Below are 19,145 nucleotides of genomic sequence, written 5' to 3' on the forward strand. Positions count from 1 at the left end.
ACCAAATAGCTGTAGTGTGCTGAGATGTAGCTAAACAAATATTCCTTTCCTTTGGTTTTTGTGAAGCTGTTGCAATTTTTAAAACACGAAATAATATAAAAAATATGTTATCATCAGTAACAAATCAATTTTACCATGTAAGTTACATCATATGCTTCTTGAAAAATACTGTCTATACCATGATCAGGAATAATAATTCAATTCTTCAAATGCATAGGAAGAATTATTATGAATCTGAGTCTGATCAAACTGTTTGTATTTTTATTATTGGGTATAATAACTACATTTTACATTTTGGTGCATCTTTACAAAGCAACTTAGTGATTTGAAAAGTTTTGTTACCAATGTTTAAATACTTAGGTCTTTTTTGACGTGAGGAAAATGCAATTCAACAAAAAACACTTGTCATAATAATTAGGCGACATATTGGTGGCTGTGATACTAATTTTTCTAAATAAAACATGCTTTTCACTAATTATTGTAAATATTCATTACAATTTCCATTTAATTTCATTGATATACCGGTAATTATGTTTATTATTACTATTAATGATATGACTTCTTCTTTTTTCTCTCTGTGGCCATATTATGATAACAATGTAATGTTGGATTTGGATGTACATGATTTGGGGGTACACTGGGAAGAATTAAATGATCTTGTCATCATTCATTCATTCATTTGGACTTATTTTCGAGCTTATATCCAATTAAGGTTCTAGCACGCTGTCCTTGGCACACACCTCCGCTATTTGGACTGTGTGTACAGGACAGAAGATCAGTGATTAGTTGTTAGAGATTAGTGAGAGATTAGTCCACGTAGTGGCCTAACATCTTCCCATTGAGTTGTTAATGGGTGGGAGTCGAACTCTGTACATACCAGCTTTATGCCCGATGGCTTAACCACGACATTACTGAGTCCAGTCATGTCAAGTACTAGTTCATCAAGATTAACCTCGAAAGAAAGAAATGTTTTATTTAACGACACACTCAACACATTTTATTTACGGTTATAAGGACCACACAGATTTTGTGAGGAAACCCGCTGTCGCCACTACATGGGCTACTCTTTCCAATTAACAGCAAGGGGTCTTTTATTTGCACTTCCCACAGGCAGGATAGCACAAACCATGGCCTTTGTTGAACCAGTTATGGATCACTGTTTGGTGCAAGTGGTTTACACCTCCTCATTGAGCCTTGCGGAGCACTCACTCAGGGTTTGGAGTCAGTATCTGGATTAAAAATCCCATGCCTCGAATGCAAGTGCTACTTTAATCCAAACCTCCACTGATTATAAAAATAATGGCGGTAAAAGTGTCGCGCATGTTTATAATAGTTTTGTATTTTTCCATGATATGCTTAGCAATAATATATTTTATTTAAAAAAACAACAACCCCAAAACAACCCAAACTAATAATAACAATCTACCAAGGTCATATCACTGTTATTTCGATTTGTCTATGGGTATGGCGATCTATAGGTCGGAGGGCCTCCGGAATTCCCGTTGGTGTGTAGCAGGGCAATGACGTTAGGGAAAACCCCTTTCCAACAATAGATCAGTGACGTCAATGAGGAATATAGTGGACTGAACATTTTACGGCATGGATATTAGCGAAACACTCTAAACCATTCACACATGTGTTCTTTTCTTGATCGCTGTATATTTATATGCGCACGGAAACACTCAACAACTACGAACTGCTTTCCAGAGCGCTGAAGAAGGTTTTATTCTTTGTAAAGTTTGAAATGCCTGTCGTGCCTTTGGGCAAAATGGCGGACGAAAACCATGTAAATGACCAAACAAAAGATATTACTAGCGAAGACTTGAGTGATTTACCAGATGCTTTAATAGCTGCCAATCTCGAAGAACGAATTTTCGATGATCCCGAAGCAAAGGTATTGTATGATTACCCTCCGAAACAAAGGAGTCGGTATGTCTATTAGTATTAATTTATAAATTATAAATTCTTGTTTTACCGGCGGTAGTTTAGTAAATAAAACAGCAGTGTTACTTGAGAATTGCATAATTGACACAGGCGTCAGAAGATGATTGCGGTGGGTGGGGGTTAGATAGGCTATATATTAATTTGATTGCCGACTGGGAAGGGGGTAGGGTGCAGTGCACTATTTTCAGACTTGAGCGCCAGAGCCCCCCTCCCCTCTAACTATGTTGAATATATTCATTGTTTAAACTGCATGCTTTAATGTGCAAGTTGCGTTCATCCTTTATATCAGCTAAGACAGAATTTATTTCAGTATGCTAAATCGTTATTTATTTTATTTTATTTTAATTATTTTTAAATCCGGTTTAATTCTTTTAACAATTTAGTAGTCAGTCTACCAGTACAGTAGTTGATACCTCTGCTGTCATCTGAATCTGCCCATTGGGCCATGCCTACATGTAATGTACACCTAACTGCTTATTCCTTGGAAGGGCAGGCCTCGGAATTTATATGAAAACAATCGTTTCCGGTAATGTATCGACATAATCATGGAAGCAAAAGTCCATAAATTACCCATTTATTATCATGTTGCATAATGTACAAATACTATATGATTATATGTACTGAAAACCCCATTTTTAATGGTTTTCAAATTATCACTAAACGCTGAACTGAAAGAGTGTTTCACATAAAATTTGAAATCCTGGGACCTGAAGATGCTTGGAAGTGCATTCAGTTTTATTTTCGTATACATACATGTATGATATTGTATTAACTTCTACAATGTATTAATTAGTATCTGTTTATTAATATGGACATTCGTGTCAGATATGAACAGATGTATAAATAATTTGCATTAACATTTAAAAATAAGAAAGTTTCTCAGTTTAATATCATATTTTAAGTTGGCTTCACATGAAAGGAGACATTGGGGGGGGGGGGGGGGGGGGGGGGGTTGCAGGTAAAGGAGTGGTAAAAACATTACAGATTTGTCTAGCAGCCGACATAGTATTAGTACTGCAGGTAGTCATCCTTTTATATATATATATATATATATAGCAATGGCACTGGCGGCCCAGCAGTAAAATCTGATTATACCAGTCTGAGCAATGGAATTTTACAATCCAGGAAATGCTTCGGTAAAACATTTTAATTGTAACATTCAATCAATCAATCATTTTTTTCCGTATATGAATTATACAGACATGAACAATAATATCAAAAGCAAGAAAAGACAATAAAACATGTTTTTATGGTTGCATTATCCTAGCACAATTATACTTTATATACTAGTAACAATATATAACAAGAGACAATGTCATTAGGTACTTTCTAGCAACTGAAAGTAGAAGACGTCTGTTTGAACATCTCATAGCAATACTGCCCTATGATTGGGCCAATATGTGCTGGGCAGAGAAGAAGAAAGAATAGTTTCTCAGTGTCTGTTAATTGAATAAAGTTTGGGTTTAGTTGGTGTAGTTTTTTTATATAGTATTATCTACTATATTTCTGCATTTTGTAATGCCATGACATTTTATTAAAAAGTGTAATTCATCTTCAACACCAGCGTTGCAGATATTGCATTTCCTTTTGTGTTGTTTAACATTTTTGTACCTACTAATTTCAATTTCGAGTCGGTGTGCACATATTCTTGTTTTTGTCATGGCTTGTCGGACCTTTGCATTTTTTATGTTGTCAAGGTATGTCGCACGTCTGTAAGGGCGGTCAATAAGTTCATAGTAAAGTAGTTTCTTTGATGTAGATATTTTGTGTTTATAGTACTGTTGATGAATGCCTTGTAACTGTGTTAAGATATGACTTTTAAAATGTATGTCATTTGTGGCCAAGGGCTTTAACAAAAACGTATCAATCCCATTTTTATCATACATTATGTAACTAATCAAAATGAAGGCAGATTTGTGTTTCTCTGCTAAAGTGGTTTGAAATAACAGTACTCATTATGACAGCAAAATCATTTACCAGGGTTTCTGCTGGAAATAAAATTTTGGGTATGGCACTATGGAATTGAATATAAATTTACAATATGTGTGCTGAATGCAACCACAGTCAGCAGGGGGTATGCATGGGGAGCTCCCCCAGAAAGCTAATGAGTCAGGTTTAGGGTTAGGGTTTGAAAAGAAATCATACAGCAATGATAAAAGAGTCATTAATTTTGTCAAAATCTTCAAAAGATTTGGGTATGACGCCATACCCATTTTACCCTCTGGCAAAAACCCTGGTTACCATTAGAAACAGATTAATACTGTGTAGATAACCAACGTAAACCTGTTCCTTGTAACAACATTGTACTGAAATATATTGATCTTCCACGTACTACCAATTATATGCTGTTTATTACAAAAACTAAAAAGTATTACTATTAGTACTGGCATTTAGCAATCTCAGGCATACTAGCTGTTTACCGTTGACAGAACTATCAATATCACTGCAGGTTGTGTAGGGTTATTAATGTAACGGTAAAATCTTTGACTGCAGTAGGCTTCATTAGTTATGGTTGAGTGCACTCCTGTATGTCTGAGGGAAACACCACCAAGGGCTTTAGCCTTACCAAATCACATCTACATGTATTATTCAACAGGCACAGTTGGTGTCTGGGCGTAATAAAATATATTACATTTATAATATGTGTGGTGCATGTTTTTTTCTTTCTTTACATAACATTTGGCTCTAGATATGAAAAGTTTAGTACATGCACATGCATGGCTCATCAAAGTCATTTACATGTGCACATTTACAATTCTAATGGTTTTGTAGAGTGTAGAAAAAACAGATATGTTGTTCCCAAAATACATGGTGTCTTTTTCAATGGGAATGACATCAAACTCAAATGATGTCATTTTAGATGTTCCTACATATGAATAAACTAGTGCTTAACATTTTATGCTTTCTGAACGTTGGACAGCTTTCAGTGTAAAGTTGCTATTGAAATGTTTTTGTTTGATGACTATGAATGCATACGTCAGTTATGGAGTGTCACCCTAGTACATTTACTTAAATGTCAATAAACCTAGTGCTGTGACCTTGATTAATTGACATCTAATACTTTGATTGCTCTGGAAGTGTAAGATATTATATAATAAATACATATATATTATGCCTATATTAAGTACAAAATCCTAATCTCAAAATATTTCATCTCAAAACCACTGAAATATTCAGCTTTAAAGGCATATTGTCACAGATCACTAACCTATTAAATGGCCTAACAAAGTATTACCTGAAAAAAAATATATTTGATTTCTGCCTAAATGTACTTCATTCAACCATCTACGTAACCACTATACTTCACCTATTAATGATATTTCATAAAAAAATAATTGAGTTATAGCAGTGGTCCATAATTCAAAAACTAATATTGCCAAGAGGGTTGACATGGACTTCACTCCAACTTAGTTCAGTTAAGGTGACGTGATAGGTAGATTTGGTTTCCACAAATTAATGTAATTTTTATGCATACTAGTGGAAAAAAGTTCATGGCATTACTAAAAGTGGTGTGATTTTCTTATTTGTAAGTAAATCAACACAATTATTTGACACATTATTTATTTGCTATTTACGATCAATACCAAATCCAGAAAAAAAATGTCTGGCATTGTCGTTACCAAACTCTGGGGTCATGAAGAGGGGTGGCGTCGAAAGTGAGTTCACAATGTCAATACCATGTATGGCCGCCATGTGCGTGCACACAGGCCTGACAACAACGTCTCATTGATGACACTAGATGGTTCAGAAACCCTTGTGGGATGTTGTTCCAGACCTGAACAAGGTCACGACCCAGTTGGTTCAAGGTCAACGGCTGGTTTGTCAGGAGACGTAGGCGTCTCTCCATTTCGTCCCATAGGTGCTCAATGGGTGACAGGTCAGGCGAAACAGCAGGCCAAGGCAGTGTGTTAACATTCTGCTGTCCCAGGAAGTCTGTTACTACACATGCGACGTGAGGGCGAGCGTTGTCTTGCTGCAACATGACGGCGCCACGTTGACCTTGAAGGAACGGGAGCACATGCAGTCTTATGATCTCATCCCTGTAGCGTACGGCAGTCAGATTTCCAGCCACAATCACCAGCTGGGTCCTCCCGTGTGATGTTATGCCTCCCCACACCATGACTCTCCCACCGCCGAAACCTGCACGCTGCACAACGCTAGCGTCAGCGTAGCATTCGTTAACACGTCTGTAGACTAAATTTTTACCATCGCTACCATCCAAATGGAATCTGGACTCGTCGGTGAATAGCACACCTGACCAGTCGCGACGGGTGAATTGTAAGTGCTGTCTACTCCATGCTAGACGCGCATTTTGGTGACGTCGTAGCAGAATAGGACATATTGCTGGGCGTCGCGGCCTGATATTGTGCTCCAATAAACGGTTGCTAACTGTCCTGGCACTGATTACTCTCAACCCAGGGATGGTTCTGGCTGTCAAAGTTGCCGCCCGAAATCGATTCAAAAGATGTGTTACCCGAATATGGTTGTCCTGTGCTTGTGACGTCACACACGGGCGACCTGAACGTGGTCTGTCTCTGGTGTTGCCCTGCTGTTGGTAACGTCGCCACAAATTCTGTATCGTGTTTCGATGCACACCAAAACGTCTTGCGACCTCGTTATGTGCCATTCCAGTTTCGAGCATACTGACCGCGCAGTGACATTCAAATTCAGGTAGGCGTGGCATGACGTCAACGCCGTTTAGAATTAATCAAAGTTGTTTTTCTGGCCAGTTGTTTTGTCCTCTACCATTTTCCATTGCAAAATGAACAAGGACAAGTGCACCTGTACCAAGTGATCAGCAAATCAGGTTACGAGTCGTGCACTGCGGCACATGAACAACACGTGCGATTGCAATATCGAGGATAAAGTTTTGAATATAATGGTTGGGCGCATGTCTCCTGAAAATGTTATTATTTTACAACTTGCCATTATGATTTTATTCAACTTTTTACCATGCACAGTAACTTTTTTCCACTAGTATATTATTAATTTTTCGAGAAATAAGTTTCTTAAATTTGTGACAGTATGCCTTTAGTTAATTATGCATATATTAGAATCACTTGACATGCATTTTTGAACCTGCTGTGTTCAGAACGGAGACACACACACACACACACACACACACACACCCCAAAAAAATTGTTGTGTCCAAATTAATGAGATTTAAAGCCCTTCTACCAGAATGAAGTCGGTTACTACAGGGAACATTTTGATTTTCAGAATTTTGATTGGCAGCATTTGCTGTCAGTTTGAAAAGTGATTAACAACTAGTAGTTAACATTACAGAATTGGTATCTATATAGCAATCCCCGAAACTTGTAGTGGCGGGAGTTAACTCAGTCGACTGAGTGCTCGGTTGAGGTGCTTGTGTCACAGGATCAAATTACCTTGGTGGATTCATTCAACTGATTGGTTTTCTCGTTTCAACCAGTGCACCACAACTGGACAAAGGCCGTGGTATGTACTTTCCTGTCTGTGGGAGAGTGTACATATATAAAAGATCCCTTGCTGCATCAGGAGAAATGTAGCAGGTTTCATCTGATGACTACTTGCCAGAATTACCAAATGTTTGACATCCAATAGCCGATGATTAATTAATCAATGTGCTCAAGTGGTGTTAAACAAAAGAAACTTTAACTGAAAGTTGCATAGCAAATTGTGATGCTATCCTGAACAAAGTGTTTCTTGTACTAACCATTTACGTGTATATTTGATTATTCAGTACTCTTGCTAAACCATTTTGGAGAGTTTATATGCAGTTGAAAATCTGCTAGTTATACCAGATATCAGTGTTCATGAAGGGTTGTTACCCTTGGATGATCCAAATACATACATGTAGGTGAGTCTGTTGAAACCTTTTAACGGCCCTGGAAATTACACTACTGGTTACCAAGGTTTGCAGTCTGTGACATTCATCATTGGAACATTTCAATGGCTTGTGATATATCTACCTGAGCAGTGGGTCTTAAAAGATGCCTAACCATTGCTGAAGACATCTAAACCAAGTCGGCTTCCATTTTACAAAGCAAATTCAACTGCCGTGTACAATACTATGCATAGCATTCAGGAGCACTGTGTTTTGTACATGTATTCCTGTGGGTTTTGCATTCAAGAATAGATAAATATAAAAACTCGTAGCATGGCCAATGTTATATTTAGATCGATTTACTCAACCCCTGCAGTTAAGAAAATTTCCATGGCAAAAAATATTCCATTGAAAAAAATACCTGAATATAATTCAAGGCAAAAACGTTCCGTGGAGAATTAAAAAACTCCACAGCATTGCTGATTGCCGTGGACAATTGCAGGGTTTGTTACTGGATGGTGAAGGTTTAATAAGACATCAAATTATTTTATGAACATTGTCAGCTGGTACTTCATTTTCATGTTTCATATTTCATGTTTCATCGGTTGTTTAACTTTTTGTGAGGAGTATAGCTGCTGATCAATTTTTAAACTGATTAACAATTATAGCTGATCACAATTTTGAATACAAAATATTCCCTGACATTTGTTTACATATGAAACGGTCATTCATGTATCCTGTAGATTTATTCAGTATTAAAAAAAAAAAAAAATTCAATCTAAATCATGTACCTTTTGTAGTTATATGAACATGTACGTACAGGTATGGAAATATGAGACCTGTTAAATTGGCCTTATAAACACAGTATCATACTAATAATAGAAATGGATCATGTCTTTTATTGCAGGCACAGTTTGAAGCACGTTTTTTGGAATACGATGAAACCGCTACGTTCCAGTACCTGAAAAGTTTTCGAAGAGCCCGAATAAATTTTTCCTCGTCGGGACTTGCAGTTAACGCTAGAATACGTCTACACGAGATAGATATGTTGGGAAGAACAATGAAGTGTTATTTTGCTCAGGTGAGGTATTGTGCATGTACATAAAAGAAAACCTGATCACCTTGGTCAGGTTCAGGGTAATGGCACCGTGAATCTGTATCTGATTAAAGGTTAGGTTTTCAGGGCTCACATTTGAATTTTTTTTAGTTTACCCAGTTTTCAGATATATAGAGTATTACATCGAAAATTATTAAAATATGGTTAATTGAAGGAATGTTTTATTAACCAAAGACTAAATGTTGTAAACACTTTGTTTAAAAATTAGCAGTTGACTAATCAGGTAAGGCACAGGATGCATATGTGAGACCTGACTTTAAATAATAAAATTATGAACTATGAGCTGTATGGTTTAAATGTGTTTTACTGTTTACTTTGTATTTTCAATAACATGTAAAAAGTGTCATTCCTACTTTGGTTTCATGTAAGCGCTGCAAAGCATCTTACAAAATAGTTATAATGCTAAACGTTCCAAATTTTATCTGAAAACAAGGACACCTTATATATATGTATGTGGCGTCATTTTAATGTTTGCAGTATGTACACCATGTACACCATGTACACCAGTCAAAGTTAAATAAATTCATACAAACTGTGTCACTATTCACAAGATTTAACTGTTTGTTCTTTCAGCTAAAAAAAAATATTTTAATGCAGGATTTTCAATTTATAAAATAATTGAAATTGAAATAGCCTTTATTGAAAATGAAAACATACATATTTGTCATCTCCTGGTATTAGTATTAAAAAAAAAAAAAATTGATTTTAACTTTACTTTATAAATTATAAAGTTAATATTCAAGGTTCAGGCATATCTATCCTGGGTACCACCTCTGGCATATGGTTATACATGCAGTTTTAACACCATGCACAGTTATACATGTACCAATTGTAACTTTACAGTCAGGAACACCTCTGTCCAAATGAAGTTTGGGTGTTTACATTTTTAACTTATTACAATAGATAGTAAAGAAAACGTCACCCAAGTTTAATTTTTTGTTAGCAAATAATCTTACCAAGCTGTTACATCAGTAATTTACATTGCATGTCATGACTGAATAAATTGTGTGCAAATAATACTGGGAGTGAAAACAAGCAAATTACCCTACAAAATGTTACCACTGTTGGATTCTTTGTCCAAAAACATGTCAATATTTTGTGTGTTAATATTTGAAAAATACAAGTACAATGTAGTCGGCTTTTTTCGAATTTTATTGAAAAGAAGTTGAATTGTAGGTTGGCTATAAATACATGATTGTAAAACTAAACTGACAAATGTCACTGAGAGTAAAAAAAAAATTAAAAGCCAACCAACTCTACCCGTGTTCTCGGAAGTACACATATATTTTTTTAGGCCTTATCATAAAGAATGTAACTATTTATTTGTTGTAACGGTAGCTTGGCCATTCATTGTTAATTTACTAATTATTGGTCAGGCCTCAGTGTGTATGTTAATACACGTTTTGTATTTGCGTTGACAAGTGGGAGAAATGCAGGAAGCATCCCTACTCAAAACTATATACCTTTAACTTTGATTTGGCATTTAATACTAATAATACGCTAACTAATAGTCTTATGTAAATGCATTTATTATGTTTTGGGGCAGGACGTAGCCCAGTGGTAGAGCGCTCGCTTGATGTGCAGTCAGTCTAGGATCGATCCCCATCAGTAGGCCCATTGGGCTATTTCTATTTCCAGCCAGTGCACCACGACTGGTATATCAGAGGTTGTGGTATGCACTATCCTGTCTGTGGGATTGTGTTCATAAAAAATCCCTTGCTACTAATGGAAAAATGTAGCGGGTTTCTTCTACGACTATGTGTCAAAATTACAAATTGTTTTTATATCCAGTAGCCAATGATTAATAAATCAATGTGCTCCAGTGGTGTCATTAAACAAAACAAACTTTTTTATATTATGTTTTGAGAAATCTAAAGGTGATTCATGTCATACATCTGCGGGAAGTAATTTGCCATGTAATATTGTCAGATGCATGGTATCTTGGTAAACAGGTTTATTGTTGATTGATTATTATTGAGCAGGTAATAAAATTACGTGCAGAATGATGTGCGTAATCAACGTCAATCAGGAAGTCATTTTCTTTTAATATTAAATGTTGTCTTTTTAAAAAATTTAAACAAAAACTTGTAATAATCGAAGAAAAGTAGGCTTTCAGCTCACTGGTATATAGTTAGTGGTACAGTGGCATTTATCTCTATTGATCACACATAAATACAGTAAAACCTGTCTCAACCAGACCATGAACAAAATGAAATCCTGTCAAAACCGGCACAGTTTGATGGTCCCAAATGTTTTAAATTCTAAAATGTGACCCCTCTTAATCAGCGGATCCTCTGTAAATCAGATAAATATGAATTCCCGGCGTTGTCCGGTTTACACAGGTTTTACTCTACTAACAGTGTGTTTATAATGTTAAATTCTAGATTGTACCAGATGTCGTTTTTTCCCATAATATATAGACCTGTGTACACTCATGTGAATTTTTATTTATTTTTATTTTTATTAATGTATCTGTATTGTATTGATATGTACACTGACACATTTGTTTTTCGAAATCTTTTGTTGCCATGGCAATATTCAGTGACAGTCATCGGCACTGACCAAGCGATCAATGTTTTGTTCTTGAATATGGTCTTTAATGAGTGCTTAGAGGGTAATTATGCGCTGTCATGGGTAGTTAGATATAGGTTTTTCTTATTGAATGTTTCAGAGAAAAGTAAGGGCGAGGATGTAGGCCAGTGGTAAAGCACTTGCGTGATGTACGCTGTCTGGGTGGGATTGATCCCGTCGGTGGGCTCATTGGGCTATTTCTTGTTTCAGCCATTGCATCATGACTGATATATCAACGGCCTTGGTATGTACTATCCTGTCTGTGGGATGATGCATACAAAAGATCCCCTGCTACTGATGGAAAAATACAGCATGTTTCCTCTCTAAGACTATATATCAGAATTACTTTGTTTGTCATCCAAATACCAATGATTAATAAATCAATGTGCTCTAGTGGTGTCGTTAAACAAAATAAACAAACTTTGACTTTGTCAAGTAAACATAACTAGTGTTTTGTTACAACATGGTATGTACTATCCTGTCTGTGGGATGCTGCATATAAAAGAATCCCATGCTGCTATTTGGAAAGAGTTACCTATTGCATGGTGGGACAGCAGGTTTCTTCTCTTATTATCTGTGTGGTCCTTAACCATATGTCTGAAGCCATATAACTGTAATTAAAATGTGTTGAGTGTGTCGTTAAATAAAACATTCCTTCCTTTTCTTTGTTCAAGTAAAAATTAAAGTTGTATTAAACCTATTATGTTTACGTGTTTTAATCATCCCTTAGTGATTAAACAATAAGGACAAAGTTGGTGAAAGTTAATAATTCAGTGATATTGTAAATTATTATCCACATAGTTCAAGATATTAAGGGAAATATAATCAGTATTACCCATGTGTGTCAATGATTTCATGTGCACCACGAATGACGTAATTTTGTGAAGTGACGTCATAACTTAATGTGGCTTTCTCAGTGTAAACACAGTGTAAAATGACGTCTTTTTATCGTCTCTTTTTAGTGACATTTCAAATATTTTGACATGGTCCTAGCTTGTTATTCATAAAAATAATATTTCGGATAATGTGGATAATAAAGAAATTATTACACTCGCGTGTGAATCGTATTACCACGGCTCTCGCTCGGGTAATACAATAATCCTGACACTCATTTCGTAAAATCAGTACGACACACAAGCTCATATAATAATCTCTATGTTTCTGTAGTTTTATATTAAGTATTTTCATTACTAAACATGTTTTTTTTTATTACTACTGTTTTCAACAGGACAGTAGAAAATCCTGCTTCATTTTTAAAAGTTATGTTTTTCTTACATTGTACAGACATCCCAAATCGGGAAAGGTTTGGACATAAATCACCTTTGTTACAATTATTTCCCTACCTTTTGGTGGCATCCCACCACGTTCATCAGGGTAAAGGTTAAATGCATATTTATTATATTATACTTAGTAAAAAATGGACATAATGTAAATAGCAGAGAATTACAATTCCCTGATGAAGATAGCGGGATGCTACATAAACATGGGAGATTATTGTCTTGGGGGTTTTCTTCTTTTAAAAAAAACTATTTTCATACCAAATTTTTGTTTCTTCAGTCAACACCCAAGGAGTCCGCCAATAGCTCAACACACCTGCACCCACCTCCTCTTGAAAAGCAGTTCCTCATCTCTCCCCCCGCATCGCCCCCCGTTGGATGGGAACAGATGCGAGAGAAGGAGCCGGGTATTAACTTTGATCTCATCACTGCCATCGCTGAACTAGCTCCAGGTAAGAGCATTGCTTGGTAAAGAATCCATCAACAAGTTAACACTCTTTTTACATCATACACGATTGGTACATCAAAGGCCATGGTATGTGCTATCCTGTCTATGGGATGGTGCATATAAAAGATTCCTTGCTGCTAATTGAAAAGAGTAGTCCATAAAGTGGCAACAGCAGGTTTCCTCCCTCAATATCTGTGTGGTTCTTAACCATATGTCTGATGCCATATAACCATAAATGTGTTGACTGCGTTGTTAAATAAACTATTTCCTTCCATCCTTTTACATCACAGGCAAAGGCATTGAACAACAGTACACCATTCTGGTACGTCAAAGTCTTTGGTATGTACTGTCTAGTTTGTGGGGGAAATGCATATACCAAAAGAAAACAAAAAGATCCTTTGCAGCTTATCTTCTAATTCTTGCAACATGTGAAATTGTTGTTTTAGAAGGCAAACATATAGGTTCCCGTTTTCATTATTTTCAGTTTACAGTTGTGGTTATTCATAATTATTGCAGATTGTTTGAAAAATGCATATTATAATAGGAAATCTGAGATAGGGAGACCTGTCTGGCTTTGTCGGATAATGTTCATGATGCATCAAAATAACAATGCATGGACTCTGTCTTAATTTTGGGCAGAATGTAGCCCAGTGGTAAAATGTTTCCCAAATGTACAGTCTAGGATCAATTCCCATTAGTGGGCTCATTGGCCTATTTCCCGTTCTAGCCAGTGCACCACGACTGGTATATCAAAGGCTGTGGTATGTGCTATCCTGTGTGGAATGATGCATCTAAAAGATCCCTTGCTACTAATGGAAAAATGTAGCGGGTTTCCTCTCTAAGACTACATGTAAAAGTTACCATCCAATAGCCGATGATTAATAAATCAATGTGCTTTAGTGGTGTTGTTAAAAAAACAAAAAAACAACAACCCTGTCTTAACTGGCATGTGTGTAATCCAGATTTCTGTGTAAACTGGCATGATCATAAAGTGCCATTGAGTAACAATATCTTTGTAGAAGTGTGTTCGATCCAACACCCTGTGTACACCGGCATGTTTCATCAACCACCGTCACTTTGCTGACGTTGTCATTTTCAGACAGCATAGTATGATCCGCTAATCAGTTGTTAGTCAGTACATTGTTAGCAAGTCGGCTAATGGCTCAGTCAGAGGTCATACTTCCAAGGCATTAATTGAGTATTGCCATCTTTTAAAAAAAGGGTTTTGCATCTCTGATGTCGAGTGCATCAATCAATGGAAACACCAGAAATGGCATTATTGATTACTTGGCCAGTGTTCACATTTTATACATATTCAGTTTCCTGGCACTCATTAGGCTGAAAATAAGACACACTACAGTGCACATATGGTTGGTGTACATATATCTACATTCATTCTTGCATCAATCAGTCATTGATTTATCTATGAAGACTTGCCCATATATATTTTTGTTTATCCATACATCATCCACCTGTTCAACCATCCATGTGTCCATCCATCAATGTTTTCACAAGAACTTGTATTTCCTTCCATCCATCCATCCATCCATCCATCCATCCATCCATACATCCATCCATCCTTCCATCCATCCATCCATCCTTCTAATCAACCATCCATCAATTTAACTTGCCCACATATATTTACATGCATCCTTCATCAGTCGATCCATCCATCCATCAATTTATCAATATAGTGGAAACTTGACCACATATATTTTCATCCATCCATCCATCCATCCATCCATCCATCCATCCATCCATCCATCCATCCATCCATCCATCCATCCATCCATCCATCCATCCATCCATCCATCCATCCATCCATCCATCCATCCATCCATCCATTCATTCATCCATGTATCCATTCATTCATCCATCCATTCATCCATCCATTCATCCATCTATCCATCCATGTATCCATTCATCCATCCATCCATTTCATATATTCATTCATCCATCCATCCATCCACCTATGTATCCATCCATCCATCCATGTATCTATTTAGCCATCCATCAATCCATCCATCCATCCATTCATTCATCCGTGTATCCATTAATTCATCTATCCATTCATCCATTCATCCATCCATATATCCATTCATCCATCTATCCATCCATCCATGTATCCATTCATCCATCCATCCATTCCATATATTCATCCATCCATCCATCCATTCCATATATTCATCCAACCATCCATCCATCCATCCATCCATCCATCCATCCATCCATCCATCCATCCAACCATCCAGCTATCCAACCATTCATCCAACCATCCAGCCACATAAATTCCAACTAAGCAGCAGTCTATTCTGTTTTCCTATATCAACTGCTGTACTGTGTTCCACAACAGGTACATTACATGTTGTGGTACGTACTGTCTTGTCTATAGGAAAATGCAAGGCATGATCCCTTGCTGTTTCATCAGCAGGTGTAGCCTATATGGTGGCTATATGTCTTTCTCTATTAACCAAATGTTAAAATAACCATGTTAATCAGTTATTATATTTCATCCATCTATCCATCTTTCCATCCATTTAAGGATTGTCTGTTATTTCTTTTAAATTAATCTGGGATTGAATAAAAAAAATGTCATCAACAAACTGTCGAGGCTCACAGCCTGTACATTACCAGTGTTCGAGATTAAATTTCTTGGCCAGTATCCCATTTGGATACTAACATTCCAAAATCTGGTATCCCACCTAAGAATTTTGTATTATATGGCATCCCAGTGGGATACTGGGTTCTTGAAGTCTGGTATCCAAAATTAAATTTTGGTATCCCCGGGATATCGGGATACCGTTAATCTCGAACACTGCATTACCAAATTAGCCAATTGCTAATTGGCTAAACCAGAATTTGTTCCAGTGTGAGCCCTGACTGAATGAATAGGTGAAGCCATTCACACGTGAGTTTCCAAATGAATTTTTCTTTTTGTTGTTCATACCCGGACGAACCTAAAAGAAATAACAGACAATACTTATAATTAATTTTAAAACATACCTACAAATAATAGCACAAAAAGTTCATGAGTTATTTTGAATAATTTGTTTGGTTCTAAACAATAATGCTCAATAAGACAAATACGTATATATATAAAGTGACGTCATCAGATATGATGTACCCTGACAACGTTATTTTTATGTTATGTGGCTTGACCAATGGGATGACATTAAATTTTAATGAATGTAACAGAATTTGAATTATTCATCCATAAATCCATCCATGCCATTATTGCATCAATTCATTAAATTAACAAGACTTGACTGCACAACCATGATTTAACCAGCAAGATAATAACAACTAGAATATATTTTTTTATACCAATAACATGTATCAATTTAAATATCCTATAATACATGACAATATATAACCATTATTTTAGATGACAGTAATTGAACAAAAACTGAGGCAGAAAGATTGTCAGCAGTCTGGCACATTCTTTCTGTTAAAAAAAAAAAAAAAAAAATCATTTATCTAAACAAAAACACCAAAAACAATAAAATTAATTTTCCAATTAAGTTGGGGGGTTTTTGTTTGTTTTTTTAGATGTACAGTAGTCTCCATCTAATCTGGATTCAGTGGGACTGATGAAATCCATGCCAGATTAGATAGATTTCACCCAAGTTATCATACCGGTTTTCACAGAAATCCAGATTGCACAGATGCAGAGTTGGCTAGAGACCAATTATTAAATGTATAGTGAAACCCCTCAAGACCGGACCCCCTCTAAACTGGAATTCTCTCCAAACCGGAATTCTCATGGTCCTGTGATTTACGCATCTTTTAACACTAAAGTTTACCTCTCTAAACTGAAAACCTCTCTAAACTGAACACTGGACAAACAATTCAGTCCCAAACTTGTTTGTTTAGTGCAAATTATACCTCTGAAAACTGGATGACCAGACTGTTATCAGTCATTATGGCACTACTAATTGTTACGTTTATTGTCACTTATCCGTCTTCAGCTGGATTACCTGACAGTGAATATAGCTAGTGCAATATGCACATGCTCAGGTTGGCCATTAGAGGTGTGATCACCATTACATATGACTGGGTACATTTAACAAATAACAAGTAAGCAATTAATGATCAAGTAGCAGTGTTGATATTCTTCACAAACATGTTTATAGTTTGCTTCAAGGATCAACAAAACAAAATGAATTTAATCCACTCTCTTCCTTTGATTTTGTTCCAAAACCATTTATTTAGTAAAATAAAGAGTAGGCAAAAGTAGTTTGCGGCATCAAAAGGATATCAGTAGCAATTCATTACCATTACCGTATTGATTTTTAACATGGAACATCCAGCTAAATGTTGCCATATTGAACTATCACTTGATGATAAACTTAGTTATTAAAAGTATAAAAGCAAATGTTAACATATCTTAAATCGAAGTTTCTTTATTGGAACATTATCTTCAGTTATTACCCATATGGGCTCAAATATACGGGGTAATATTTTTTCTATCTCTGCACAGTGTGCAGATTGCTTCTATAGTCACTGATTGGCTGGCTTTAAAAAGACAAGATTTGATTGGCAATTACATACTGCCGAGACTACTTTTTGTTCATTCATGATTTCATTCATCGGTCAAACTATTACTACAAACTTCAAATATTTTTTTACGATACGAACATTTACAGAATTAAAAATCAAAATATATGTACAAATGTTTAAAAATGTTTTTATTTTATTATTTTGACTGGGTTTTTCTGGAACTATTCTTTGGTGGATACTGTTGGGTGTGCACCGGTAACGGCGCGTATGAATATATTGTTATGGCTAGTAGAGCTAAATATACTTTTAAAATCGTTAAAGATTGACAATGGGTAATAAAGAGAATAACCAACTCACTACGAGGAATTACGGATTATCTGTCCCTCGTGAATTAATGCTGTAAAACCCTTGCCAGAGGCTTGGGTTTACAACATTAATTAACTCGGGACAGATAATCCGTAATTCCTGGTAGCTCGTTAGTTATTCTCTAATACATATATAAGGCCGAATATGAATAGGACACCAGCGGAATCAAACAACAGAGTACAATAAAAGCTTTTGTATCTATACAAATCCCTGAAAACTGGACACTTCTGAGCATCAGACAAAAAACGTTGTCCCGTGAATGTCCGGTTTAGACATTATTTATTATAAAATCTATTCAACAAAGGACAACTTAAAGTGTGTCTTAATCATTCTGTTAACTATGTAGTTCCAGTAGATTCACATTTAAAAGACTTAAAAGTGAAACAGTTTTAACTTAATGTTTGTCTTATTCTTTTCATCAGGTGAAGCTCACGAGTTGCATCCCCAATCAGAATCTCAACCAGGTATAGTTGTACACATATGTGAAGATCCGGAGGGATTTAAGGATCCCGACCGTCTTAGAATTGTTCAGACCAAACGACCACAAACTTGAGAAGCAACACCAAACCATTGCATCTGTCGGGGGAACCCTTCATTTTTAATTAATTAATGGACAGAGTGGAAGGACAGATCATGGACAAGTTGTCCAAAAATTGTCTGAAAGAAGAGATCCAAGATATGCAAGATAGCAGTGTCATCATGAGATGTTATCAAGAGATGTCTTCCATGGCGTCATTTTGCATTGGAATGGTCAACATCCTGAGAACTGACTCAGGTGATGCATTGCGCATTAAAACTGGTCAGTTCTAATTCTCTTGACTTCATCTACATGTTTAATAGCAGGACTTGTGGTGTGACTTGAGTTGTTGGTCGTGACCTTGAGATTGCACACCAGATCTGGGCCACAGTTTGAAATTGTTATGGGCAGTAAGACCACATATCTTTATTTATTTCATTGTTATGTCATTATTTATTTTATTTCATTATTTTATTATTTATTTACTTATTTATTTATTTACTTACTTAATTATTTATTTTTTATTTCAGTAAGATATATCTTTATTTCATTATTATTTATTTCATTATTTATTATTTTTTATTGATCTATTTATTTAT

The 19,145-nt window shown here is 35.9% G+C and overlaps 1 protein-coding gene across 1 annotated transcript; it reads left to right on the top strand.

Annotated features, from left to right (window-relative positions):
• Positions 1–1,576: 1,576 nt before the first annotated feature.
• Positions 1,577–19,089, top strand: LOC121370709 (calcipressin-1-like). The gene is made up of 4 exons (XM_041496121.1): positions 1,577–1,894; positions 8,658–8,831; positions 12,996–13,167; positions 18,452–19,089. The coding sequence occupies exons 1-4, from the start codon at positions 1,667–1,669 to the stop codon at positions 18,580–18,582; spliced, it is 705 nt and encodes a 234-aa protein (XP_041352055.1). The 5' UTR covers positions 1,577–1,666; the 3' UTR covers positions 18,583–19,089.
• Positions 19,090–19,145: the final 56 nt, after the last annotated feature.

Source organism: Gigantopelta aegis, chromosome 4, assembly GCF_016097555.1.
Source record: "Gigantopelta aegis isolate Gae_Host chromosome 4, Gae_host_genome, whole genome shotgun sequence".
Taxonomy (NCBI): domain Eukaryota; kingdom Metazoa; phylum Mollusca; class Gastropoda; order Neomphalida; family Peltospiridae; genus Gigantopelta; species Gigantopelta aegis.